The sequence below is a fragment of the Pyrus communis genome, chromosome 4, assembly GCF_041283825.1.
Source record: "Pyrus communis isolate YQ-2024b chromosome 4, ASM4128382v1, whole genome shotgun sequence".
NCBI classification, from domain to species: Eukaryota; Viridiplantae; Streptophyta; class Magnoliopsida; order Rosales; family Rosaceae; genus Pyrus; species Pyrus communis.
Genome location: NC_142568.1, coordinates 969,815 through 993,918, shown reverse-complemented (window position 1 = coordinate 993,918; position 24,104 = coordinate 969,815). Strand labels below are relative to the sequence as shown.

Below are 24,104 nucleotides of genomic sequence, written 5' to 3'. Positions count from 1 at the left end.
AGCCTTGTTTTTGCCCACTCACGTTTTTGTTTTGCGCCCCTCCAGGTTCTAGTTACTAGCCGTTGCGGTGGTTTCCCTTGAGAGCTTTTCGGCGTTCTGACAGACACTCCCCATTGTAGGGTCGCCTTCGGGCGTACTACTGTTGTTGTTTTATTTGGACTGCTATAGACCTGCTCTGAATTTGTATCGCACTAACTAGCACTTATTCCAGTACTTGTATGCTAGTTTTTAATTATTCGTACTTTTATATTACTACTTTATTAGCTTCCGCACGTGCACATGGCTACGTCACCTTTGTGTGACGGCCAGCACGCTCCGATCTCGGTCGGGGTGTGTCACAAAATGTGTAAAATGACACAATTTTAAAACCTCAAAATACAATTTGAGAAACCTCAAATGTAGTTAGCTCTTTCTTGGGTTTATTTATTTTTTTCATTATCATCCTCATCTAAAGTTACTTTTAATTTTAAAGCTTGAACTGCCACTTAATGCTATATTTCAGTATTATTCTTTCTCACTTGTTAGTGAGGGAGCTTAAATTCAAATATTGTATTGCAAATTCAACACAAATTTATCAATAACTAGTTCATTGTGTTGTTTAACTATATCTCTCACTTCTTTAGTATAAATATATAACTTTGTATAAATAAATAAAAATATTCTCTACACTCATAGTGCAGACTTTATTGTTTTCCAATTTCATCAGTACTACATTATAGTGGAATTTATTTACGCATACGCAAGAAATTTCAAGTTCAACAACATCGATAATGAGTTTGATTTTAATTATTATGATTCTTTATTGGGTTATCTAGCTTAACCCAAATCCCCATGTGTAAACAAAAAAAAGGTATCATTATATAATTAGGAGTTTTAACGAAACACTTTCAGTACATATTTATTAGGAGTTTTACCTTTTTCCTGATATCATTCAATACACATTTATTTGTCATTTTTTATTAAAACTAATTTTTTTTTTAACTTTTGTTAGTTTTCCTTATATAATTTTGTGAAAAAAGTATCATTGTATAAAAGAAATTGGAAATAAATTTAAAAAAAAAAATTTGATTGCAAATGCAATAACAATGGAAGAAAAAATAAAAAATAAAAAAATAAAATCTCCTTCCCTCCCGTGGAGGAAAGCAGCTCGGGGCGGTTGGTTCCAAATCTCTCGGGCGAAAAAAAGCAATGCGGCCATCCCGCATTGGGAAGCGGACGACCTTGAAAGGAGTGACTCAACCAACCATCACGGGGACACGTGTGCGAAGCCAACCTCTCGTGAGACTCAATATCCTCTATACACGTGTCACCATTCCGGACCCACCATTCTACGCCATGTGTCTCTCTCTCCGCATCCATCTCCCTCTATTCTCTCTCTCTCTCTCTCTCTCTCTCTCTCTCGCTAGCTCTCCAAACTCAACCAAAACTCCTCACAAATCCCAAGTTCCAAATTCCAAAAGCTCCTCTGCTGCCGAGTTGATTTCACACGCAACACAACATTTTCTGTTTGTTTCCCGAGAAAATCACACAGAATTGAAAGTCCGAGAAAATATCAAGACGCACAGAAGAACCAAGAGAGTATCTGCATGTCATGGGAATTACTGCGTCACGATCACTCCTCTGCTTTCGTTTTTAAAAACCCAATCATATTTTCTCTTTGAAAATTGTAAATTAAAACAAATCGAATACATTTTAAGAGAAAATGGCCGGAAACGAGTGGATTAATGGGTACTTGGAGGCGATACTGGACAGCGGCGCCTCCGCCATTGAAGAGCAGAAGCCGGTGCCGGAGAATCTGAGAGACAGAGGACATTTCAATCCAACCAAATACTTCGTGGAGGAGGTGGTGACGGGGGTCGATGAGTCTGACCTTTACCGGACGTGGATCAAGGTGGTTGCGACCCGCAACACGCGGGAACGGGGCTCCAGGCTCGAGAATATGTGCTGGCGCATTTGGCACCTTACCCGTAAGAAGAAACAGGTTCTTGTTGTTAATCCTCTTCCTCCTCCTTTGATTTGTATAAGAAAGAAATTAATGGTTTAATGCAACGTGTGTGTTTAATTATTAATTATTTTGCTAAATTTTGATTAGGTTTTTTTATTTATTTATACACGACGATATTCTATAAAAAGGTTTGTGATCTTAAAATATTTGGGAATAATTGTGTTACGAAACACCGTCAAAGTGATATTATTTTATGGTGATGTTCTTGGTACACTAAAAAAGTACTCACAATAGCCATCCATAATAATTAGGTATCCAACTCGCAAGTTAGTGATGCTTCCGACTTGCAAGTGAAAATGACTAGATTGTGGTATTAGTGGCAATTAGGTTGTTTGAGGTGGTTAATTTGAAGAGGGCGAGCCTTGGCGCAACGGACCTTTTGACCAAAAGGTTATGGGTTCGAATCGTGGAAACAGTCCCTTTACAAAGTAAAGATAAAATTGCTTATGATAAACGTTTCCTTGACTTTCGCAAAGCGTGGAGCCTTGTTTGTTTGGGGTCGCCTTGATTAGTTTCTTTCCATTGTTTTACTAAGATTTTGGAAATACATTAGTTTGGTATTCGATAATTCATACTTGTACTGCATTCTTTTTCGTGTTTATACTAGCCCTGAATTTAGACCGAATGATGTCTGTGAGCTAATTTATGTCAGAAATTATCTTCGAAAAGAAAAGGGCAATTCCATTTTTAACTCATGATCGATGGCAATTTGCTCACATTGTCAATGGGACGCATGTTTCCCCTCTGCTTTGTGTTCTCTGCCCTCAATTGCCATCACTTTAGTTTTGGAGAAGTCGATAGCTCATACTTGCATGGCTCTTGTAGTTGGAGGTGGAGGAACATCAGCGGTTGGCAAACCGCAGATGGGAGCGGGAACAAGGACGTAGGGATGCAACTGAAGACATGTCGGAGGACTTGTCCGAAGGAGAGAAAGGGGATGGTTTGGGGGAGATGCAACTAGGTGATACACCAAGGAAAAGGTTCCAGCGTAATATTTCGAACTTGGAAGTATGGTCAGACGATAAGAAGGAAAAGAAGCTTTACATTGTTCTCATCAGGTATAATTCTTTACATTACACATCAATTATCATGTAGTTTCTGGTTTATCGCGTCTATTTACCTTATGCAGCCATTACAATTTGTAATACAATCTTTCACTAATTGAAACTTTTCTTCATCAACAGTTTGCATGGTTTGGTCCGGGGAGAAAACATGGAGCTCGGTCGAGACTCTGATACAGGTGGACAGGTATTTGGTGGTCATAACATTTTTCTAGTCTATGGAAATAAAGCTAAATTCATTTTTTTTATACCGTTACTTGCATTTGCATCTATGTTTCATGGCTTTATGAACACATTATCAGGTCAAATATGTGGTAGAGCTTTCCCGAGCTCTTGCGAGGATGCCTGGGGTTTATAGGGTAGATCTCTTTACGCGCCAAGTGTCATGTCCTGATGTTGATTGGAGCTATGGTGAGCCAACAGAGATGCTAACTGCAGGTCCTGAAGATGGTGATGGTGGTCTAGGAGAAAGCAGTGGAGCATATATTATTAGAATCCCTTTCGGACCCCGTGATCAATATCTCAGCAAAGAAGTACTCTGGCCATATATTCAAGAATTTGTAGATGGTGCTCTAGCTCACATTCTTAACATGTCCAAAGTTTTGGGAGAACAGATTGGTAAAGGACAGCCTGTCTGGCCGTATGTAATTCATGGCCACTACGCAGATGCAGGGGATAGTGCTGCTCTTCTTTCTGGTGCTTTGAATGTCCCAATGGTTTTAACTGGGCACTCACTTGGAAGAAACAAGCTTGAACAGCTTCTTAAGCAGGGACGCCAATCAAAGGAGGACATCAATTCGACATATAAAATTATGAGGAGGATTGAAGCAGAAGAACTTTCCCTTGATGCTGCAGAACTAGTTATTACAAGTACAAAACAAGAGAGCGAAGAGCAATGGGGGCTTTACGATGGGTTTGATGTCAAGCTTGAGAAAGTTTTGCGTGCTCGTGCTAGGCGAGGAGTAAATTGCCATGGCCGTTACATGCCAAGGATGGTGGTAAGCTAGTGGCTTTGTTCCTTATGAGTTATGATTGTCTTTGTTTTTTTTTTTTTTTTTTTTTTTTTAAATACCTAGCACTGCCTTACCAAGGATCTATCTTTCTGAGTGAGTGTTGGTCAATTAGAAAAGGAATAGAGAATATGCGTAAATGATGGCAATGCACATGTTTCTTTTCCGAACTAAGTGCATTCTTCATGTAGGTTATACCTCCTGGCATGGACTTCAGCAATGTTGTGGTTCAAGAAGATACGCCTGAGGTTGATGGCGAACTTAACCAACTTATTGGTGGTACTGATGGGTCTTCCCCGAAAGCAATTCCCACGATATGGTCAGAAGTGAGTGCCTTTGCGCCATCATATGTTTGTGCACTTAAATGTTAACCAGCTTGCTGTCCTCATATTCAACAAACTTTGGCAGGTGATGCGGTTCCTTACAAATCCTCACAAGCCAATGATCTTGGCTTTGTCAAGACCAGATCCGAAGAAGAACATAACCACTCTTTTAAAAGCCTTTGGGGAATGCGGTCCTCTAAGAGAGCTCGCTAATCTTGTAAGTGGATTTGTGCAAAAATTCAATTTTACCATTACACAGTGCAATTAAATATTGGGATTAAATACTAATGAAATGGTTTAAACAGACACTGATAATGGGGAATAGGGACTGCATAGATGAGATGTCTACCGGAAATGCTAGTGTTCTTACGACAGTTTTGAAACTAATTGATAAGTATGACCTTTATGGGCAAGTGGCATATCCAAAGCATCACAGGCAATCAGATGTTCCAGATATATACCGTCTCACGGCAAAAACAAAGGTTCATTTGATGATCACAGTTTCAAGATAGCAATTTTTTGTTTAACGGAGATTATGTGCTAAAGGGTTCAATTGTGACAGGGTGTTTTCATAAATCCAGCATTAGTGGAGCCTTTTGGGCTAACCTTGATTGAGGTTAGTTTTTTCTAGATTCTTTCTTTAGAAGCGATCTTTACTTCCTCCAGAAAGTGAGACTTTTGATTTAATGCATCTTTTTTTTTCTCTATGATTTAGGCAGCAGCACATGGGCTTCCAATGGTGGCTACAAAAAACGGTGGACCGGTTGATATACATCGGGTATAGATTACATCTTTTACTCAATAATTGTGATCCATACATCTGTTACTTTTGAGATGTAGTGAAGTGAATTTATTCAGATGGTTGTGGATTTTCATTTTCTACTTCTTTTAACTTGAAATTCAAAAGGTTGCGAGCTAAGAGAAAGTAGAGAGTGATTTCAATTATAATGACCGAGTTACTTTTCACGTTGTGCATTTCAGGCGCTGAATAATGGTTTGCTTGTGGACCCTCATGATCAGCAGTCGATTGCTGGTGCACTTCTTAAGTTGTTATCGGAGAAGAATTTATGGAGTGAATGTAGAAAGAATGGCTGGAAGAACATACACCTCTACTCATGGCCTGAACATTGCCGGACTTACCTGACTAGGGTTGCAGCCTGCCGCATGAGACATCCACAATGGCAAACTGACACCCCAGAGGATGATATGGCTGCTGACGAGTCTCTCAATGATTCTCTTAAGGATGTGCAAGATATGTCTCTTAGGCTCTCAGTTGATGGGGATAAAGCTTCATTGAATGGATCTTTTGATGTGACTGCTGCCACTGGTGACCACGACGTGCAAGATCAAGTGAAACGTGTCCTAAGCAAGATCAAGAAACCAGATTCCGGTCCAAAAGATCAAGATGTCGGAAATAAGCCGTTGGATAATGTGTCAAGTAAATATCCCATGTTAAGGAGGAGACGGAAATTGATTGTTATAGCGCTTGATTGCTACGAAAGCTCTGGAGATCCTAAAATGAAAATGATTCAGGTAGTTCAAGAGATATTTAAGGCTGTCAGACTAGACTCTCAAAGTGCTAGGGTCACAGGGTTTGCTTTATTAACGGCTATGCCAATGTCAGAAACTGTAGAGTTTTTGGCATCAGGGAAGATACAGGCAAACGAATTTGACGCATTGGTTTGTAGCAGTGGAAGTGAAGTTTACTACCCTGGTACTTATACAGAAGGCGGCGGAAGACTTTCCCCAGATCCAGATTATGCATCACATATTGACTACCGTTGGGGTTGTGAGGGTCTAAAGAAAACAATTTTGAAGCTGTTGAATGCCCCTGAAGGCAAAGGAAATTCTGCTTCTTCCAGCCACATTCAAGAAGACTTGAAATCAAGCAACGCACATTGCATCTCATTCTTCATAAAGGATCCTAGTAAGGTAGATGAACTTTCTAAACTAGAGTGATGGCAATTTAGAGAATAATCGGCTCATTTCGTTTGATTAAATTCAAAATGTATGCTTCTGCAGGCAAGGAAAGTTGATGATTTGAGGCAGAAACTCAGGATGCGGGGACTGCGCTGCCATCCAATGTACTCCAGGAGCTCAACGAGAATGCAAATTGTTCCTCTCCTTGCTTCTCGAGCGCAGGCACTCAGGTATTGTTGATATCTAGAACTTGGCGCACAAGGTCCTCTATAAGCTGACAGTTTTTTAAATTGGATAGTTCTATTGGGTCTATAATACTATAAATTGAGATTCATGCATTTTTTTATGCCTGATTTTTTAGGTACCTTTTTGTTCGTTGGAGATTGAATGTCGCCAACATGTATGTGTTCCTTGGAGAAAGTGGAGACACCGATTATGAAGAAATGATATCTGGAACTCATAAGACAATAATCATGAAAGGGGTGGTGGCAAAGGGTTCGGAAGAGCTGCTAAGAACATCAGGAAGCTATCTCAAAGACGACATTGTTCCTCCCGAGAGCCCTTTGGTTGCCTACGTAAGTGAGGAAGCAAAAGCTGATGAGATTGCAAATGCTCTGAAGCAAGTCTCCAAGTCTGCTGCTGGAATGTGAACGTGAGTTGAAGTGTTTTAAGTATTGATTCTATACAGGGATAAGTCGTAAAGTATTCCTTGTATTCGTTTGTGAGTATTTACGGATTATGTACTCTTCTGTTCCTCGTGCATTTTGCCGAGTGAACTACTATTTTCACGGAAGGCTATCGTTGTTCGTATGATTATTATGATATTATCTAGTATTCATTCATTGCGATTTCCCCAACTCTCTCAAAGCGAAACAATGCAAAATGCAACTGCACGTTCGATGTTTTAACATGACAGAAATGTTAGACAAATAAGGAATATGGTTGGAGTCCTTGTGTAATTGTATATAATATTATTATTGGAAGAATAAGCCGTCCTACAGCCGTCCTACCTTGTCCTACCTACACACTAGAACGGCTACCTTGTCCTACCTACACACTTGTATCATGTATATATATCCTTGTAATCTTGTAGAGAAAGATAAGGAGAAAAAAAGCATTCTCTTCCATTTTTCCACATTCACGTATCAATAACAAATATATTTTTTAGCCTACATACCTTTTTCTACATGGTATACAGAGCAGGTTTATAACCCTAGCCCTATTTTTTTTTTTCGACAGCTTTCTCTGCCGTTCCCATGGCTGTTCGTGGCCTGTCCCGTCCCTCCTCTGCTCGTCCTCCCCTCCACTGCACCTACTGCAATTTTGATTATCATACCCGAGACACCTGCCATAAACTTCATGACTATCCCGTTGGCCATCCCCTCCATGGCCAACCGTGGCGACCACCGCGCCGTGCCACTGCTTCCAGTTCTTCCAGCAGCCATGCACCTTCCAGTCCTCCCCGACAGCCACGGTTTTCTGCTTCCCGGCCCCATAATTTCACCCAGGCCCATCACGTGCAAGGCACCCAGGCCCCCGCCTCCTCTTCTACTCCAGCGACCCACCAAGTGCACGGGGCCCAGCCCACTTTGCATGACTTGCAGCTTGCCATGCCTGACCTCTCTGCCGAGCAGCACTCCCGTGTTCTACCTGCTCTACGTGACACCACCACCCCTCCTCAGGCCAATGCCGTGCTCACTACTGATTTTGCCCAAGGTTTGTTACCTGTCACCTCTCGTCATGGTCAATGGATTCTTGATAGTGGTGCTACGGATCATATTACTTCTTCCGCTTCATGTTTGGTTAATCGTTCTCCTTCACATTTGCCGCCTGTTTCTTTGCCTAGTGGTGTTTCCGCTCCCATTACTTTTACCGGCACTCTTCCTTTAAATTCATCAGTTACTTTGAAGGATGTTTTATGTGTCCCTAATTTCCGAGTGGACCTTTTATCAGTTGGTAAACTTACAGATGGATTATCGTGTTCCATAACCTTCTTTCCTTCTTGGTGTGTTTTGCAGGACTTGGTTTCGAAGGCGATGATTGGTGTGGGTAAGCGACGTGGCGATCTGTATTACCTTGTGGCCCTTACCTCTTCTCTCCCCACCCGTCAACCTCTCTGTAACATCATTACCATCCCCTCCTCCCTCTGGCATAGGCGTCTTGGTCACCCCTCCTCCACTCGTTTGCAAGCTTTAGCATCTAGCTCTCTTAATTGTACTTTTGATTCTAGTCATATTTGTGATGTTTGTCCGTTGGCAAAACAAACTCCTCAACCTTTTCTTTTGAGTTCAATTTCATCAACTTTCCCTTTTGCTTTAATTCATTGTGATATTTGGGGCCTGAATCGTCAATCTTCTCTTTCTAGTGCTAATTATTTCTTAACCATTGTGGATGATTTTTCTCGCTTTACATGGGTCTTCCTCATGAAACATAAATCCGACACTCAACAATTAATTAAGGATTTTTTTGCTTATGTCACTACCCAATTCCGCACTACCATCCAATGCATTCGTACTGACAATGGTGGTGAATTTTTATCTCTTCGTAGTTTTTTCTCTGATCATGGGGTGCTTTTACAAACTTCTTGTGTTTATACCCCCCAACAAAATGGCGTTGTTGAAAGAAAACATCGTCATCTTCTTGAAACCGCTCGCGCCCTTCGTTTTCAATCCCACCTTCCTATCAAGTTTTGGGGGGAATGTGTTCTTACCGCTACTTATCTCATCAATCGTCTCCTTACCCGTCTTCTCCATCATAAATCCCCATTTGAGGTTCTCTTTTCGAAAACCCCATCTTATGACCACTTCCGCGTCTTTGGTTGTCTGGCATATGCCACCTCTGTCACTCCCACCACCAAATTTTCCCCTCGGGCTCATCGTTGCATTTTTCTCGGTTATCCTCATGGACAAAAGGCCTATACCCTTTACGATCTCGACAATCACCGCATTTTCACTAGTCGAGACGTCATTTTCACGAAACTACTTTCCCTTATGCCGTTTATCACCCTCCTATCCCATCCTCTTCGCCTACCCTACCCATCCCACCCCCTCTGGACTTTACATATAACCCACCCCTTCCTGCCCCGACGCCTCACCCTCCTCCACCTTCCTCCCCTTCCACGTCTCCCACAGATTCCTTTGCTGCACCATTACCCGTTCCTCCCCATGCCCCTGCCCTCTCGGCATCCCCTCCTTCCCCCCCGCTACTTCCTTACCTTTCACCCTTTTACCCACGGACATCCCTACCCCCCCCCCCCACTACCTACCAATCCTCCCCTTCCCCGCACCTCTTCCCGTGCCTATAAACCTCCATCCTATTTAAAAGACTACGTTTGCTCGCAGGTGATTCTGCCATCCCACCCATCTTCGACTTCGCAACCCGGTTCTACACAAGGTACGCAATATCCACTTTGTAATTTTCTCTCTTATCACCGTTACTCTCCCAGGCATTTTTCTTACATTAACTCTGTCAGTCGGACTGTGGAGCCTTCCTCCTTTGCCGAGGCTGACACTGACCCCAATTGGCAACGTGCTATGACTGAGGAACTTCAAGCTTTACATGCTAATGGTACTTGGACTTTAACTTCCTTGCCCCCTGGCAAAATTCCCATTGGTTGTAAGTGGGTGTACAAACTCAAGCACAATTCCGACGGCTCTATTGACCGCTACAAAGCTCGTTTGGTTGCTAAAGGCTTCATTCAGGCTGAAGGTATTGATTATCATGATACTTTTTCTCCTACTGCTAAGATGATTACGGTGCGTTGTCTTCTTGCTCTTGCTGCTAGTTAGTCTTGGTCTCTTCATCAGCTTGATGTTAATAATGCTTTCTTACATGGTGACTTACATGAAGAAATCTATATGTCTCTTCCTCTTGGTCTTCGGCGACAGGGGGAGAATCTTGTGTGTCGCATTCACAAGTCACTTTATGGTCTTAAGCAGGCTTCTCGCTAATGGTTTGCCAAATTCACTAGTGCCATCATTTCTGCCGGTTTTCAACAATCCAAAGCTGACTATTCATTGTTCACTAAAAAGTCTGCTATTTCTTTCACAGCTTTGCTCATTTATGTGGATGATATTGTGATTACAGGCAATGATGCTAGTGCCATTAATTCTCTGAAGTATTTTCTCCGTGATCATTTTCGGATAAAAGACCTTGGTGATTTAAAATATTTTTTGGGTATTGAGGTTTCTCGTTCCAAACAAGGGATTTATATTTCTTAACGCAAGTATGCATTAGAGATTCTCAAGGACTATGGTTTTTTGGGAGCACAACCCATTGCTTTTCCTATGGATGACACAAAATTATCTGATAAAGGAGAACTTCTCAAGGATCCTGAAAAGTATCGACGATTAGTAGGTCGGTTAATATACCTCACTATCACTCGGCCGGATATCACATATTCTGTGCATGTTCTAAGCCGTTTTATGCACGAGCCAAGGATATCTCATATGGATGATGCGCTTCGTATTGTTCGTTATTTGAAGGCTACTCCAGGTCAAGGTTTATTATTTCGTTCTGACAACCAGACCAAGTTAATTGCGTTTTGTGATTCTGATTGGGCAGGTTGCCCTATCACTCGCCGTTCGACTACTGGGTATTGTGTATTCTTGGGCGGTTCTTTGATTTCTTGGCGGACGAAACGACAGAAAACCGTTTCGCTCTCTTCAGCAGAGGCGGAATATAGGGCCATGGCAGGTGCTTGTTGCGAGATAGTTTGGCTTCGTTTTTTGTTAAAGGATTTGAACATTCCTTTGGATGGTCCTTCCATTTTATTTTGTGATAATCAAGCAGCGTTACATATAGCTGTTAATCCTGTTTTTCATGAACGAACTCGTCACATTGAGATGGATTGTCACTTTATACGAGATAAGATTGTAGATGGCACAATAGAGACCAAACATGTGGGTACGGCACAACAGTTGGCAGACTTGTTTACCAAACCTCTTGGGAAAGAAAAGTTTTCGGGTATGTTACGCAAGTTGGGAGTTCTTGACATCCACTCTCCAACTTGAGGGGGAGTGTTAGACAAATAAGGAATATGGTTGGAGTCCTTGTGTAATTGTATATAATATTATTATTGGAAGAATAAGCCGTCCTACAGCCGTCCTACCTTGTCTAGCCGTCCTACCATGTCCTACCTACACACTAGGACGGCTACCTTGTCCTCTACAGCCGTCCTACCATGTCCTACCTACACACTAGGACGGCTACCTTGTCCTACCTACACACTTGTATCATGTATATATATATCCTTGTAATCTTGTAGAGAAAGATAAGGAGAAAAAAAGTATTCTCTTCCATTTTTCCACATTCACGTATCAATAACAAATATATTTTTTAGCCTACATACCTTTTTCTACAAGAAAGTTGTGTTAAGGAATTTGTCCAAAATTCTCATTCTACACTCCTAACATTTTATATTTGGAAAGAAAAATACGCTTGATGTGTTGTAATAGGTTTAATCTAACCAAACCAAACTGATTGGCAAGGGTTTGGGTTTGTTTGGTTTCAATTGTGATGTTGTTCAAAACCGAACCAAACTGAACCGTTGATTATTAGTTGTTTTGGCTTTGTAGGCAAAAATATGACAAAAGCAAGCAAACCAGCCACCAAAACAACACAGTTCTATACTGGTTTGGCTTTGTAGCCTAGAAGAAAAGAAAACACAAGGAGTTTTAAAGTTGCATTAAGAAAATGTCATTGACTTCTATGGAAATTTCCAATTCCTAGGAAATATATACAATTAAGCAACTGAAATGTTGATTAGCTTATGCGTAAACACAGGGAGATTTAGAAGAGCACTCTCAGTGTGTAAAAGCCATTATTCTTTACTGTCCAGCTCGATAATTGTTAAACCCACCAACTAAATCCCTCAATTAAATGACTAAAAATTGAAACACATTTACGTGTGTAAACTAGGAATCATACTGGAAATCATCGTCAATAAAAAATGTTCTACTGATACTATCGTAATTGGCCTTAGGAAAATAAAATTATTGCAAAAATAAAATATTGAAATATTTGAAAAAACAAAACCTTACCTCTTTGTAATGAGTCATGACACTTCATATTGATTCTGGTCAGACATGTTAATCAAACTGGCTTTTTTTTTTTTTTTTTTTTGGTTTTCAGCTCTTGGTCTTGTGTTTCTCTCTGTTTTTGTCCTTTAGAGAGTTAACTGTGTTTTTGATCGATCAAGCGCAAAATGAAACTGAAACTAGTTCTAGTTACTGTTCTAAATATCCCTGTCTAGCTCTGCTTAGGCGCTAGTCGACTGGTCACTGCCCTAATTAGTCCCTAGGCGTTTGAAAATTAAGAAAGGGCGCCTAGACCCTCTTAAGTGTCCACCTAGTCCTCTTAGGTGCCCGCCTAGCCCTCCTAGGTGCCTGCCTAGTTCGCTTAAAACCGCTTAGGTCGTGACTCCCCAATTAGAGAGAAAATTGATAACTTTTATTTTGCATTTTGTTTTGGGAACTGTTATTAGCACTCCAAAATTCTCTTTCTACACTCCTAACTTTTTATATTTAGAAAGAAAAATACACTTGATATGTTGTAATAGGTTTAATCTGACCGAACCGAATTGATTAACAAGGGTTTGAGTTTGTTTGGTTTCAATTATGGTGTTGTTAATTATGGTGTTGTTCAAAACCAAACCAAACTGAACCGTTGATTATTAGTTGTTTCGGCTTTGTAGGCAAAAATATGACAAAAGCAAGCAAACCAGCCACCAAAACAACACAGTTCTATACTGGTTCGGCTTTGTAGCCTACAAGACAAGAAAACACAAGAAGTTTAAAGTTGCATTAAGAAAATGCCATTGACTTCTATGGGAATTTCCAATTCCTAGGAAATGTATACAAATAAGCAACTGAAATGTTGATTAGCTTCTGCGTAAAAACAGGGGAATTTACAAGAGGACTTCTAGTGTGTAAAGTTCGTTTCTAGTTCGATAATTGTTATCAACTAAATCCCTCAATTAAATGAATTTGAAGCAAAAATTGAAACACATTCACCTTAAAAAAAAAAAAAGAACCATATGCTGACTTTGTCACTGTATTCTACTTTTTTGGAGGTTAAGAAGACCCACAGAGGCATTTCAATATTCTCTAATCGTTATTCATCAATGCTATGAATCAAACCTAAAATGTATATGTGTAATACGGATATAAAATTCGTCCACAACCATTAGGCCAACCGTGTGTGTTACCCGAGATTTTCCTGTGGATCTCGATTCTTTCTCTACCAGGTTTTTCTGTGGCCCTGTCCATACGATTGTGTCGTTTCGGTCCACTTTCAATTGCGCACTTATAAGTTATAAGGGTCAAATTGGCACAACAAAAGAATTCATTAAACAAAACCCTTGTGGAAATTTGACACTTACCTAAACCAAACTTTGTCTCTGCCGCAGCTCCCGTTTCACTCGCTCTCTCGCAGCCGCAACGCAACCGTACGGACAACTCGGTAAGCCAATTTCTCTTCGCTCTTGCTTTCTCTCCCTCTTCATCTCCGTCTATGCCTTCCGAAATTAGATCCTAATAAATTGCTGTGCTTCTCAGTTTTCGCATCACTCCCTCCCAGCTTTTATCCAGTTTTTTTTATTTTTCATGTGGATTTTACTTTTTATCTGGATATATATATGTGTGTAATTTCGGACTAGGGTTTTCCATGTAGATAAAAGTCGGAGTAAATTTATTGATATTTGGGCTATTTTTATTTGCATGCATTATTTGATTGCGTATTGAAGTATTGCTTTATTTTGATTTCCTTTTTGTTTTTTTTTTGAATATTTCGGTTACTTCGTGTGATTGCAACTGGGAATTTCATGCGTCTACGGTGCTTGAAAACCAAAAGTTTTTCCCTTTTTTTTTCAAAGTTCTGTTTTCTTTCTTTCTTTTGGGTGCTTGCTTTTTAGGATTCATTTGGAGCAGTGGCGTTTTAGGATTCATATAGCCGGATCCACTTAGTGGGATAAGGGTTTGTTGTTATTGTTGTTGTTGGGTATGCTTGCTTTTTATAAAATTTGAGTGTCTTTAGATTCTCAGGCTTCATAGAAGTGCTTTTAAAGGTGCTTTTCCGTTCGGTCAATCGGTAGAATGTGTAACAAATACATTATGCAGTATGCCCTGTTTGAAAACTAAAAAATCTGATGAGGAAATAGTACAGAAAAAAAGTCTTAATTTTATTTTTATCTTGGGTTGCAGTTTTTTAAGCATCTGGTTCTGGCCAGCCATTGAAGTAGAGAGCCAGACATGGGAGACCTCACAGCTACCTCCAAGGGGGACCAGAAGGTTGCCAAGCTACCCATCCCTGGCAAGCGAAACATCCTTATCACAAGTGCCTTGCCTTATGTCAATAATGTCCCTCATCTCGGCAATATCATCGGCTGTATGTATCATTTCCTTAATTCTATTTTCCTTCTAATATCCTTGGGAACCAAACAGACTCCTGAAATTTTTGGTTTTGCTTTGTTTTGTTGGCCAGGTGTATTGAGTGCTGATGTCTACGCACGCTACTGCCGTCTCCGGGGATACAATACCTTATACATATGTGGAACTGATGAGTACGGCACGGCAACGGAGACCAAAGCTTTGGAAGAGAAGTGTAGCCCCCAAGAAATCTGTGACAAGTAAAATTTTTCAGTGAAGTTTACGTAATTTTGTAAATTTAACTCTATTTTTTGTGTCTGATTTACTCTTATACTATTTCAAATTGTTGTGTGTAGATATCATGCAATTCATAGGGACGTTTATGAATGGTTTAACATAAGCTTTGATAAATTTGGGCGTACATCGTCACCACAGCAAACAGAAGTATGCCAAGCTATTTTTAAGAAACTGTTGGAGAATGATTGGCTCACAGAGAACACAATGCAGCAGGTAGCAACCGTAGCAGTCACTGGACTGTGTCAATTATTTCACATTTTCTTGGTTTAGTCAGTGAATCTTTGCACACGCGGTTATCTTCATGCATTGCGATCAAGTTACGTTTTGAAGAAGTGTTTCTGTATTTTATTTTAACTTGAATTAGTACTGTAATTCAGCTTTACTGTGACACATGCGAACGGTTCTTAGCGGACAGGCTTGTGGAGGGGACATGCCCGACTCAAGGCTGTGGCTATGCTTCTGCACGAGGAGATCAATGTGAGAACTGTGGAAAGCTTTTGAATCCAACAGAACTAAAAGATCCTAAGTGCAAGGTACTTGCCATGTTGTGTGTACTATGTACATATGCAAACTTTGTTAAAAGAAAAACATGAATTGTGTGCACGTATTACTCGAGCCCTGTTCTTGCTTATAACCTTTTTGTTCTAGCCCTTGTAATATTTTTCTTGTTTTCTGATTGTTTTTTAAAATAAATAAGGGTTTCTGAAAGTAACTCTTCCCCGCTCACATGCAACAATTATGCATGCAAAAATGTGATTATGCTACACCTTTATATTTCTCATTTTTGCCTATTGCAAGCAGGTTTGTAAGTCAACTCCACAAATTCGAGATACAAACCACTTGTTTCTGGAACTACCTCTGCTGAAGGATAAGTTGGAACAATATATCAATGAAATGTCAGTGGCTGGGTCATGGAGCCAGAATGCCATTCAAGCGACCAATGCATGGCTCAAAGAGGGGCTCAGGCAGCGGTGTATTACCAGGGATTTGAAGTGGGGTGTTCCAGTTCCTCATGATAACTTCAGGGACAAGGTTAATACATGCAACTAAGTTTCTGCGCATTTTTGTTAACGATTATCAGTTTCTGCGCATTTTTGTTAATGATTATCAAAATTTACTAAATTTGCCCCAACGGTGCAATTTGTAGGTTTTCTACGTGTGGTTTGATGCTCCAATTGGATATGTCTCCATTACTAAATGTTACACTGATGATTGGGAAAAATGGTGGAAGAATCCTGAAAATGTGGAGCTGTATCAGTTTATGGGCAAGGATAATGTGCCATTCCACACAGTAAGTTTTCTAAATATGCCTCACATGTAAGTATTGTTTTCTTAAAATGCCTCACACATAAGTACCGTTTTCTAAATATGCCTCACACATAAGTACAGCACAGTGATTATCTTTGACCATATATCCTTAGCTTAGTTGTATGGTTGGTTGTATATGTGATAACAAGTATAGTTTGCGAGCAATACGTTAGGGATTTCCATCATCATTGCTCACTACTGTTGTTGTGAAAGTCGTACTCTGTATAATTGCTTGAAATTCTGAAATTATTGGAATGTTAGGATCTCTACAGCTTCATAAGTTTCTCCAAGAAGCAATTATTTGCATCCACAGTTCCACTATGAAATTTTAAATCAAAGCTTAGGCGTTTGCCTTCCTTTTCTTGCAGTTCTTTATTCATGTTTGTGATATAATTTCAACTGCATATGTATTCTTGTTTGGAAAAAGAATTATAACTATGTACTTATTTATCTTTAGGTGATGTTTCCTTCCACTCTTCTTGGAACTGGTGAAAATTGGACTTTGATGAAGACTATCAGTGTAACAGAGTACTTAAATTATGAAGCAGGTTGGCTGACTATCTAGTAATGATTTTGCCACAATCTGATTATAATTAGGTGATCTAAATTTTTATGGTTTTTACAGGAAAGTTTTCTAAGAGTAAAGGCATAGGGGTTTTTGGAAATAATGCAAAAGATACAAACATTCCTGTTGAAGTATGGAGATACTACTTGCTAACTAATAGGCCTGAGGTAACTTTGATGATACCCATCTTCATTTTTAGTTTTTTCATGTGATGGTTTGTAATGTATATCCTTCTTTCTCTGTAGCTTATTTTACTTGTTTAACTTTTATTTTCATTTTTGGTGAAATAGGTATCAGACACATTATTTACATGGGCCGACTTGCAAGCAAAACTGAACAGTGAATTGCTGAATAATTTGGGCAACTTCATAAATCGAGTTTTGAGTTTTGTTTCTAAACCTTCAGGTCAGTCAGCCATTGGTTTCTGAAAGTATTGACCAGTCAGCAGATTTGTCTTTGAAAAATTAATACCATGAGGAAGTTTATTCAGTCAATTATTTAAGGAACCATTATATTACAATCTTGTTCTCGTTATCAAATTTTATTTGTGTCGGGGACCAGGTTATAACTCTAGTGGTAAAGCCCTTACTGGCACACTCACAGCCAACTGTTGGCCTCCCCTTTCCCTGAATTTAAAAGAAACAGAAAACTGTTTTTGCTTTTATATTATTAAGTCTTGATACAAAAAGAAAATAATATTTTGATAATGTAAGAGTGTGTTATCAAAATTGTCTTTATGTTCCTACATGGTCCAATTACTTAAGAAAAGACTATGCTCTCAGTTGGATGATGAATAAATTCCTGCTCTATTTTCATTGGGTGCTTACTTTTCTATGCATGTATTCTGCTTGACAAATTCTGGTTACAGGTCAAGGATATGGTTCCATTATTCCAGATGCTCCGCAAGCAGAAGCAGATCCTTTGACAGAGAAACTAGCTGAAAAAGTTGGTAAATATGTGGAGCAATATTTAGAAGCTATGGAGAAGGTGATCAAAATTTATATCAGAGTCTTGTTGCAAATGATTGAAAGCTTCTTCTTCTACCTGCCTCTTTCACTTTGCTCTTGCATTGTTTTGACACTCCTATATGTATTCTGTGCAGGTTAAGCTAAAGCAAGGACTCAAAACAGCGATGGCCATTTCTAGTGAAGGGAACGCATATCTGCAAGTAAGCATGTTTTAATCTCTCCTTGAGTTAATGAATAACTTCTTTTCTCAAGTGAAATTGCTTGGAGATGACTGCAAAGCCAATGATTGAGCTACTCCTAAGTTGCACCATCTACATTTATTATGCAGGAAAGTCAGTTCTGGAAGCTGTACAAAGAGGACCAACCTCGTTGCGCTATTGTTATGAGAACCTCAGTCGGACTAGTGCATCTTCTTGCTTGTTTGTTGGAACCTTTTATGCCATCATTTTCTCTTGAAGTAATAATTCTGTTCGCGGGTTATTGTGAAATATTTTTTGCGGTCACGTAAAGTTACTATGATCATCCAGGCTGAATTTTTTTTCTTTAACTGTGTTCAAGGTATTCAAGCAACTTAATTTTCCTTCTGAGACACACTTATCACTTTGTGATGATGAGGGAGATATTGATAGGGCTAGACGGCCTTGGGAGATTGTGCCTATTGGGCACAAGATTGGTAAACCAGAGCCATTGTTCAAGGAATTGGTATGTCCAGCTGTGCGCAGTCTCTTACCTGTTATTTGTTTTTGTACACTTGTAAGGAAGAAACAACCTGATCTTATTGGAAATTAGTACAGTATGTCACATTATTTAGAAAGGGAGTTCTGTGAAAAAAATTAGAGGAATACTAGCCGAGATATAGAAAAATAGTGGAGAAACTGCTGATGTTATCAGCAAGAAAAAGAGTATTAAAAGAAAATATAAGATAGGGAGATTGGATGAGGGGGGACTTCAAGTAGCTCTTGAATATACAGCATTTCAGTTATTCTGAATTGCATGGTGCATATGCTTCACAGGAAAGCTTGTTTCGCAAGGCAATGCTGCCTTGTAAATGCAGTTACCAACCAAATATTTATAATTATTATTATTTGGACTGTCATGCAAGATCCTAAAGCACTAGAGTAGTACATTCTTATCTAAATTTCTTTTTTAAGCTTCTCTAGATGAGCGGCTGGACAATTAAGCTGGTTCCTGAGATAAGTTTATAGGCTGCACTTACCATTTGGTTTTGATTTTTAATGCTGGATTCTCTACGTTATAATTGTTGCATCACTTGCCTATTCGTAGATTCTCATTAGTGAAATGTTACATTTGCACACAGAAAGATGAAGAAGTAGAATTCTGGAGGCAGAAGTTTGCTGGAAGTCAAGCTGACAGAAAAGAGAGGGAAGAAGCTGAAGCAGCAAAGGTGGCTGCACAACTCAAAAAAACGAAAGTTTCAGGTTAGAATTCCATTATGTCTGGTTGCTTTTAGTTGATTAGGTAAAAATGTCACACATGCAGTACTATGGTTTTTTTTACCACCCCAGTTCATTCTTAAATATAGGGTTTGTGCATTTATACTTATGCAAACCACCCACCCACCCCACCATACAAACACGCCCAAAGAAATCACACGTAAAAAAATGATATATCCTATTTTATGAAAAAGCCCTGTTCTACGAAAGGAAGACCCTTTCTTTATTGCATGCTCTGTTGTTATCAGGATAATCTTTTCCTGTTTCTTTTGTACATCTTATGTTGTGATGGGGATCTATGGAATGATGCGAGGGGTCTTTGTTGAGGACTGCCAGTAGTGCTTGTTGCCCAAATAGGACTTGCATCCTTGTTATTATTGAACAGTTTTCTAAACATCTTTCTTTGCTGTGTTGATCTTTCTATTCAAGCGTGAGCTATTTTGCTTTTGGAGGTTACCATCAATTCTTTTGACAGTTGGTCCACAAGTTTTTTATATTAGTAAAGTTAACTTCTAAATAATAATTTCCACACTTTGCCATTTGGTGTTATACTTCTCACTATAAGTAATACGCAGCATCTCCTTGTATCTGGAAAACAAAAAATGCATAGCTTATCCTGAGTGTGGGTACCCGTACGTGAAAAGAATACTACACCCTTTATTACTATTTCTTGCAAAAATGAATTTATTCTAAGAGGCCATTGTTATGGCAGAAGGTACTGGAAAGAAAAAGCAACAGCCCACAAAATCTGCAGCTGACGCAGAGATTTCTATTAGTAGGCTTGATATCCGCGTTGGTCTCATTACTAAAGCTCAGAAGCATCCCGATGCGGATTCACTGTACGTAGAGGATATTGATGTTGGTGAAGGACAAACCAGAACAGTGGTCAGTGGACTTGTCAAATATATACCTCTTGAAAAAATGCAGGTTTGTATTTCCATCTACCAATTTTTTAATAATAAAGTTAGTATCAATTTCTGTCAACATTCATATTGACTGTTCTGTGGCAGAACCGGAAAGTATGTGTTCTTTGCAATCTGAAGCCAGCAAACATGCGGGGTATTAAGTCAGAAGCAATGGTTCTTGCTGCTTCGAACAGTGACCACACCACAGTAAGCAGCTCCATAACCTTTAATAGTGTTTGCATCTTATGTGCTCTTTTTAAGCCACTTACCACTGTAATGCTAATGATTAATCACTCTTTGAGTGACCAAACAAAGGATTCTACGAATATGGATCTTGATGATACCTAATTTTAACTTTTGGTCTCTGAAATTTTCTACTTATGAGGATATATTTCCACAGCTTTATGTAAAACTTGCTTCTGTAAAAGAGTTAATTTCTGGTAGGCACATGATTATAGGTGTTGACCCTATTATGCATAAGGTCGTGGTGATAATATTGTGAAATTTTGTGTCTGAACAAGTCCTGTAGTGGTTTTGGTAATCAGAAAGTAATATCTCAATCGAACTTGAGTCGTAGTGACTGCGGTTTGTTTCTGATCAGTCAGTTGGGAAGACTTATGCGTTTGCAACTCACGTTTCTTGTGTAATCGTAACTTTTTTTGGACACCAATGCAAACATATTAATTTTCATCGCCTTCTCAAGCATGCATGTAATATCAGTATGCAATGGTTCAATGGACATGGACAGTTTGACACTAATGTAATTACTGATAAAATATCTTCAATGTTGGGTGCACTTTCAGGTTGAACTGGTTGAACCACCAGAAGGTGCACAAGTTGGCGAGAGAGTTACATTTGCCGGGTTTGTAGGTGAGCCTGATGAGATTTTGAACCCGAAGAAGAAGGTGTGGGAGACCTTGCAGGTGGATCTGCACACGAACACTGAACTAGTGGCGTGCTACAAAGATGTTCCGCTCACAACATCTGCCGGTGTTTGCACCGTGTCCTCTATTGCCGGTGGGTCAATTAAGTAGAAAGACGGTTAACACTCTTGCGATTGGAAAGGAAAAGAAGTTTTGGACCTGGCTGTCATTGTTTGTCATCATTTCGTTGTCTGTAGATTTAAACTAATTTTAATTTGTGTGGTAATTTGGAAAACCGTATCTAATGAAGTTTTAATGGAAACTAGTTTTTTTCTTTTGTTTTGGGAGAAAAAAGAAAAGGTGTGCGCGGATTTTGGATTTGAAAATAGTTTTGCCCGTGATAAAATGCTTAATAGTTAATACGCTCTTAAGACCATCTTCAACCATTCAGTTAAAACCTAAAAATTTTAGCTCAGAAAATTTAGGTTTTAACTCAGGAACAGTTTTTTGGCTCTAACAGTTTTGGGTTAAAATTTTAGCTTCAGATTATTAAAGAATGGAGCTATTTAAAAAAAAAAATATATGTAGACCATCTTAAATTAATTTTGTGAATATTTTAATTTAAAAATATTTAAATTTTGATAAATATAGAAAAATCATTAAATTGACATATGAAACTCATAAAACATTATGGAAAAATCACTAAATCGGATCATTAATTTACCATAATTAATAGAAATAATAATTAATAAGCCATAAACATGGGAAGAAATGGTTTTGAAAGATGGTAGAAAGAAAAATTGGAAGAATTGTAGGAGAAAAGTGAGTTTTGTGTGGATATGCAAAGGTATTTATAGAGTTTTTTGGTGAATTTTGAGTTAAATTTTAATTTTAATTATTTTAACCATTGGATTTAAATTTGGGTTGTTAGATTTTTTTTATTATGATTTTTTTTTTTTTTTTTTTTTAACATTAGATTTGATCATATACGATCTCAGTCGTTGGATTCAATAAATTTAGGCTCGTTATTGGTTTCGACACACGAGGGACAAGCCCATGTGGGCGGGGTCGTGCGTGCGCGAATAAGACTTGGGCGTTTGGGCTTCACCTCCTGTTTTCCACTCTCACATGTGGGGCACACCACTAACCTAGCCCAATTTTATGGCTTGTATTCGGCTCAATTTTATCTTCTAACCCATAACCTCAAATTGGGCCAAGAGTTAGAAGGAAATTGGGGTTGGGGTTTTTTTTCTAAAACTTACTCCAAGAGTTGGAGTTGGTTTAAGGCCTTCTACAGTAGGCCCGAAAAAAAGTGAGTGATACCAACCCAATGGTTAGATAAAACTTAAAAATTTTAAGTTACAACTTAAAAACTACTTTTCTCTTTTAATAGTCAAGGCTTAAAATTTTAGCTTGAGATGTGGATTATCCTAATTTATTTGTATGAATATTTGAACTTAAAAGTATGTAAATACACATAAATAATGAAAAATCATGCAAAAATAGGTATTTATAAAGTTTTTGAGTGAAATTTGATTTGAATAATTTTTTAAAACTTTTTTAGACATTAGATTTAATTTTAGGCCTCATATTTTTTTTTTACTATTAGATTTAATGACACACCCCAGCCCGGGCGGGACCACTTTCCGGAGCCGCTCCACCACCGTAGCGCGATATTGTCTGTTTTGGGCCCCAACCACGCCCTTACGGTTTTGTTTTTGGGAACTCACAGAGAACTTCCCGATGGGTAACCCATCCTGGGAATGCTCTCGCGCGCTACTCGCTTAACTTCGGAGTTCCGATGGAACTCGAAGACAGTGAGCTCTCAAAAGGCCTCGTGCTAGGTAGGGATGAGAATATGCATATAAGGATCACACCCCTAGGCGATGTGGTGTGTCACATTTAATCTCATTTGATCACAGCTGTTGGATTATAAGTAAAAAATAAATAAATAAAAGTTTGAAATATAACCGTTGGATCAATCAACGGTCATATTATTTGGACCATTTGATCACAACTAAAATACGACCATTACCTGTGATACATCGGCTTTGGGGCATTGTAGTGAATGATGCCCGTTCTTTTCTCAGGACCTGATATAGTTGAAGAGATTATGAGTGCATAGGATTGTGACAAGTGTCTTTGTATTATTGGTAGTGTCCTTAGACTCACTAATGTATAAATACCACTGTTGTAATTATTTTACACAAATTGAATAAAAGAGAAAATTTAGTTTTAACAAACTTTCCCTCTTTACTTTCTCTCTCTTGTTTGCTTAGTTCTTAAGCTTTTACATTGTTAACACTTCCCGCATGTTTTGATCAACCACACACCATGTGAGGCTAATAGAATAGTAGACATGTTAACAAATTCGTTTTTGACTATAATTGAATCTAAGACATTTCACTTATAAATGAAAATGAATACTACTAAATTGTAATACTTAGCGACTAATTTCCCTATAAAACTTTGCAACTGCTTTTTATTATCTAATTTATGAACCTGGATCCTAATATCCTAAGCCTAGGGATCAAATCATTCGGCCCGTTGAAATTTGATCCAACAATTACAAATAGGGGCCTTCTAAAAGTTATAATAATTGTAACCGTTGGATCAAATTTCAACAGTCCGGATTAAATGATCCCTACGCTTAGGATATTGGGATCCAAAGAGGATCCGGATTCCTAATTTATCTGGCATATCTAAAATATTAAATTGGCCAGCTAGCACGGATGTGACAGCGCACCAAGTTTCCCTTGTATTACTTTTTCTTTTGCTTTTTTTTTTTTTTTTTTTGGTTGACTACTTTTTCTTTTGCTTAAAGTTAAAGTTCACGCGGATTCCTTTTCCGTACGAATCAATTTTCTTTTGTGGGAGAACCACATTCGGTTGAAATCCACGTGTTGTGTCGAGATAGAATATCTTCTCGGTGAGGAGCCAATATAATATTGTTTTTCTCTGTAGTCTGTACTTTCACCCTTTATCCTCCCTGAAGAACCAAACATCCATAAAATTACATGAAAACTCAATAAATCGTACTCCAGATTTGAAAATTATTG

The 24,104-nt window shown here is 38.8% G+C and overlaps 2 protein-coding genes across 5 annotated transcripts; both read left to right on the top strand.

The window, feature by feature from the left end:
* Window positions 1-1,367: 1,367 nt before the first annotated feature.
* SPS3F (sucrose phosphate synthase 3F) lies at window positions 1,368-7,161 on the top strand. The gene is made up of 12 exons (XM_068461674.2): window positions 1,368-1,981; window positions 2,831-3,063; window positions 3,190-3,253; window positions 3,369-4,064; window positions 4,268-4,402; window positions 4,485-4,616; window positions 4,705-4,881; window positions 4,962-5,015; window positions 5,115-5,177; window positions 5,381-6,331; window positions 6,422-6,549; window positions 6,681-7,161. Exons 1-12 carry the CDS (start codon window positions 1,703-1,705, stop codon window positions 6,967-6,969), a joined length of 3,201 nt encoding a protein of 1,066 aa, XP_068317775.2. The 5' UTR covers window positions 1,368-1,702; the 3' UTR covers window positions 6,970-7,161.
* A 6,259-nt stretch (window positions 7,162-13,420) lies between these two features.
* Window positions 13,421-21,382, top strand: LOC137722554 (methionine-tRNA ligase, putative / methionyl-tRNA synthetase, putative / MetRS). Of its 4 annotated transcripts, none has more exons than XM_068461586.2 (18): window positions 13,421-13,780; window positions 14,521-14,704; window positions 14,801-14,945; window positions 15,042-15,195; window positions 15,360-15,515; window positions 15,784-16,014; window positions 16,130-16,273; window positions 16,748-16,838; window positions 16,916-17,022; window positions 17,146-17,260; window positions 17,724-17,842; window positions 17,958-18,023; window positions 18,152-18,280; window positions 18,382-18,525; window positions 19,142-19,262; window positions 19,993-20,204; window positions 20,288-20,389; window positions 20,986-21,382. In XM_068461586.2, the coding sequence occupies exons 2-18, from the start codon at window positions 14,569-14,571 to the stop codon at window positions 21,214-21,216; spliced, it is 2,403 nt and encodes an 800-aa protein (XP_068317687.2). In that variant the 5' UTR covers window positions 13,421-13,780; window positions 14,521-14,568; the 3' UTR covers window positions 21,217-21,382. The 4 variants fall into 4 exon arrangements, with proteins under 4 accessions (XP_068317687.2, XP_068317685.2, XP_068317686.2 ...); XM_068461584.2 differs by having other exon boundaries at window positions 19,990-20,204; XM_068461585.2 differs by lacking the exon at window positions 13,421-13,780 and adding an exon at window positions 14,042-14,384 and having other exon boundaries at window positions 19,990-20,204.
* Window positions 21,383-24,104: the final 2,722 nt, after the last annotated feature.